The following is a 2,916-nucleotide window of genomic DNA, read 5'->3' as shown; positions in this document are numbered from 1 at the left end:
GGAGGGCCCACACGCACCCCCGCACACGCCGCGCCGCCCTCGACTCGGGAAGAAAATTGAAAACACCTAGAAAGCGCGCCCCCCACGCCACAGGCGGGAGGGTTTTGGCCGTGCGAAGCGCCAGGCACGGCCCGCGCAAGCGTATCCACCTGGCGCTGCAGATTGCTGCCGACTGTGCGCGCGAAGGTTCCGCCCTCCCCCCGGCGTCGGCGGCAGCAGCGCCAGTGCCCCCAAACGGAAGGGCGCCGCCTTTCCCACCACCCACGTCTGGGCGGGAGGTCGCGCGAGAAGACGCCCCCGCAGCGCCTTGCAACCCTCGCAGCCAGAGGCGGCCTGCCGGCAGGCCGCTGCTTGTTTTTTTTTTTTTTCGAACCCCGCGGTTGTTCGCCTGGCGCTTACATATTGGGTCGCGCCAGAAGGCTGAGGATTTAGTGGCATTGCAGGCGGCGCCTTTTTGCCCAGGCGTGGCGATATTCAGTTCTGTTGCCGGGGCTAGTTTTGAGACCCCCTCTTCCCCTTTATTTCAAGCTGGGTGGGCCCCCCCCGCGTAGGTTCGCCACCTGTGTGTCTTGAGATTTTGTTGCTCTCTGAGACCAGTATCATAATGGAAAGAAGTAAATTATACATATCTCCCCCTTCAAGGAAATGATACACGAGTTGCTCCCATTAGCAGCTTAGGGTGTACGAAAAAAAAAAAAAGCAAACAGCAACGCCAGCAACAAAGAGACGATGCAATCAATATAATACTGTGGCTTTCTCACAACCCTCATTTTTATATAACCATTCAGCGTGCCAACTGCACAAAACATAAAGCAAACTGAGCAACTCAAGCGCACACAAAAAAAAGTGAAACAAAAAACCATTGAATCCAGCCCATTCCTGTTGATAAAGAAAAAAAAACTAAGACAATCAGCTTCAGAACTATTCATAATGCAATAATTTGCGCTTCGCAGGTTGTGCTTGATTAAGTAAATGCCCAAAGCCGTCAACACTTATGGAGTTGACACGCAACTTTTTACTTCTGAACACTCACAAAAATTCATGTCCCCAATCATACAAACGCAAGCCAAATAAGTTACTGTAGTAAGTTTTATACAGTTCTCAAAAACAATTAACTTTAAGATGAGACTAGCAGGCAACCCATCTAACTCTTTGTTCATCACAGAAGTTTTAATTACATCAAGTAGATACAATACAGGTAGTGTGCCCAGCGCACCTACATCAATCACCTGAACGCACCCGCGGAGGCAAATTTCTTTTGGTGTCAAAACGATAAAGAGGGAGCGTACGGATGTTGAATTCCAGTAATCTTCAAGGAGTATTTTTAGCAGACCTGGATAATTCCCTGAACCTCATAGACTAGTGCCCGTCACAGCAGTCATGCATACATCAAGTAAACACAAGTCAGGAAACAAACCAGGGCCAGAAACACTTGTCACTTTATTACATCCACGCAGTTGAAGCTATTTTAGTGACATGACGGAAAAAAGTTCAGAAACATTAGTTAATCAAAGACAGTCCCAGATAACAATATTTTGCAGACTGCAATTTACAGAAAGACCTTCTAGGCCTTCATCAGTCATTGACGTTTTACGTGCATCAAACACACAAAGTGCTGGAAGCGTACCTAAGGCCCCAGCACTTGTTAAGCACACGCATCTTCCGAAGCAAATTTCCCTGTCGGTATAGAAGAGGATCTGCTTACATCTGACAGGAGTTTGAAGTTCCCCATTAAAAAACTTTTCCAAACAACGACCCACACAAAGCCCAAGCAACCCTGTATCGCCTATTGATACTTTACTTACATCAACTGTATGTAATACCTAAGACAATCCCAAACTATCAATGCGATTTACTTTATAACACCAACAAATATAAGTTTCCTCAACAGAAGTGATAGATGAAAGAAAGTAAATCGCATTCAGATTTTTACAATCTTCAGCAAGTGTTTTCACCAAATTATTGGTTTCACAGAGACTCTTCAGATCATTATCTGTCACGGCCATCTTATTTAAGATAAAGTCGCCACAGCACAGATAGTTGCCCTATGCCACTAATTGAAATAAACTTTAAACCCCCACGAAGGTGTATTCCTTCCAATGTGGAAACGGAAAAAAAAATACACTCACGTCCGTTAGGTTCTTGTAATCCCCCAAAAAAATAATTTCTGCAAACCGTGATTATTAAAAAGATAGTTAAGATCTTTGTCAGTTGTAGTAGTTGTGTTCGCGTTCAATAGACGCTACATTGGTGGGAAATGGGAAAGACCCAAAATGTCATTGCCACGGTTGTGAAGTTCGCTTTCAGCAAAGGTTGGAACATGTGCTAATCCGCATCCATCACGACTATTAAGATGTTTTGAAGCGAGAGTATCAATATCACTTTTCTGAGTCCACATGAAAACGGGTATTTCCTATGGATCATAATCCTAGGTAGCATCAACAGTTGGTAGCTATATTGTTATGTAATACATTTTATCCTTTGCTGTTGTATTCCAACAGACCTTTTTGGTGCCAATAAGACCTCCACAAGTTATAAATTCTAACATTATAAAACTATAATACCTGCTTTTTGATACACCTTTTCCTTTCGACGAAACAACAAAAAAAGCTGGCCAAACTGCAGCCAACTAGGATCCACATTTATTGCTCTTTCCCTTTGGTTGAGTCTATATCTAAGATAGAATGTGGAAACAATCAATAGGTAGCCACGATGACCCAATGGTTTCAAACGAAAAAAAACACTACAAGGAGTAAACAAGCTAGGTGTGAGCCCAAGATGTGACACCAAAAGCTCCATTTGGCCTTGTTTTTCCAGTGGCGCCAAAACTAAGGAAGTTACAGGAAGCCACTCCTCCATCCTAGGCTTGCACATGAATATATAATTATTGTAATAACAGCAAAAACACAAAAACAT

At 43.9% G+C, this 2,916-nt stretch overlaps 1 protein-coding gene and 1 pseudogene across 1 annotated transcript; both read right to left on the bottom strand.

Annotated features, from left to right (window-relative positions):
* Positions 1–998: 998 nt before the first annotated feature.
* On the bottom strand, positions 999–2,354 carry TraAM80_09049 (leucine-rich repeat protein 1 (LRRP1), putative; annotated as a pseudogene).
* A 193-nt stretch (positions 2,355–2,547) lies between these two features.
* On the bottom strand, positions 2,548–2,859 carry TraAM80_09048 (uncharacterized protein; the record flags this gene model as incomplete). The annotated part of the gene is made up of 1 exon (XM_029385755.1): positions 2,548–2,859. One exon carries the CDS (start codon positions 2,857–2,859, stop codon positions 2,548–2,550), a length of 312 nt encoding a protein of 103 aa, XP_029234451.1.
* Between the last annotated feature and the right edge of the window lie 57 nt (positions 2,860–2,916).

This window comes from Trypanosoma rangeli (genome assembly GCF_003719475.1).
Source record: "Trypanosoma rangeli strain AM80 chromosome Unknown Tra_15.4_contig_00504, whole genome shotgun sequence".
Classification (NCBI taxonomy): domain Eukaryota; phylum Euglenozoa; class Kinetoplastea; order Trypanosomatida; family Trypanosomatidae; genus Trypanosoma; species Trypanosoma rangeli.
This window is presented reverse-complemented; position numbering and strand designations above follow the sequence as displayed.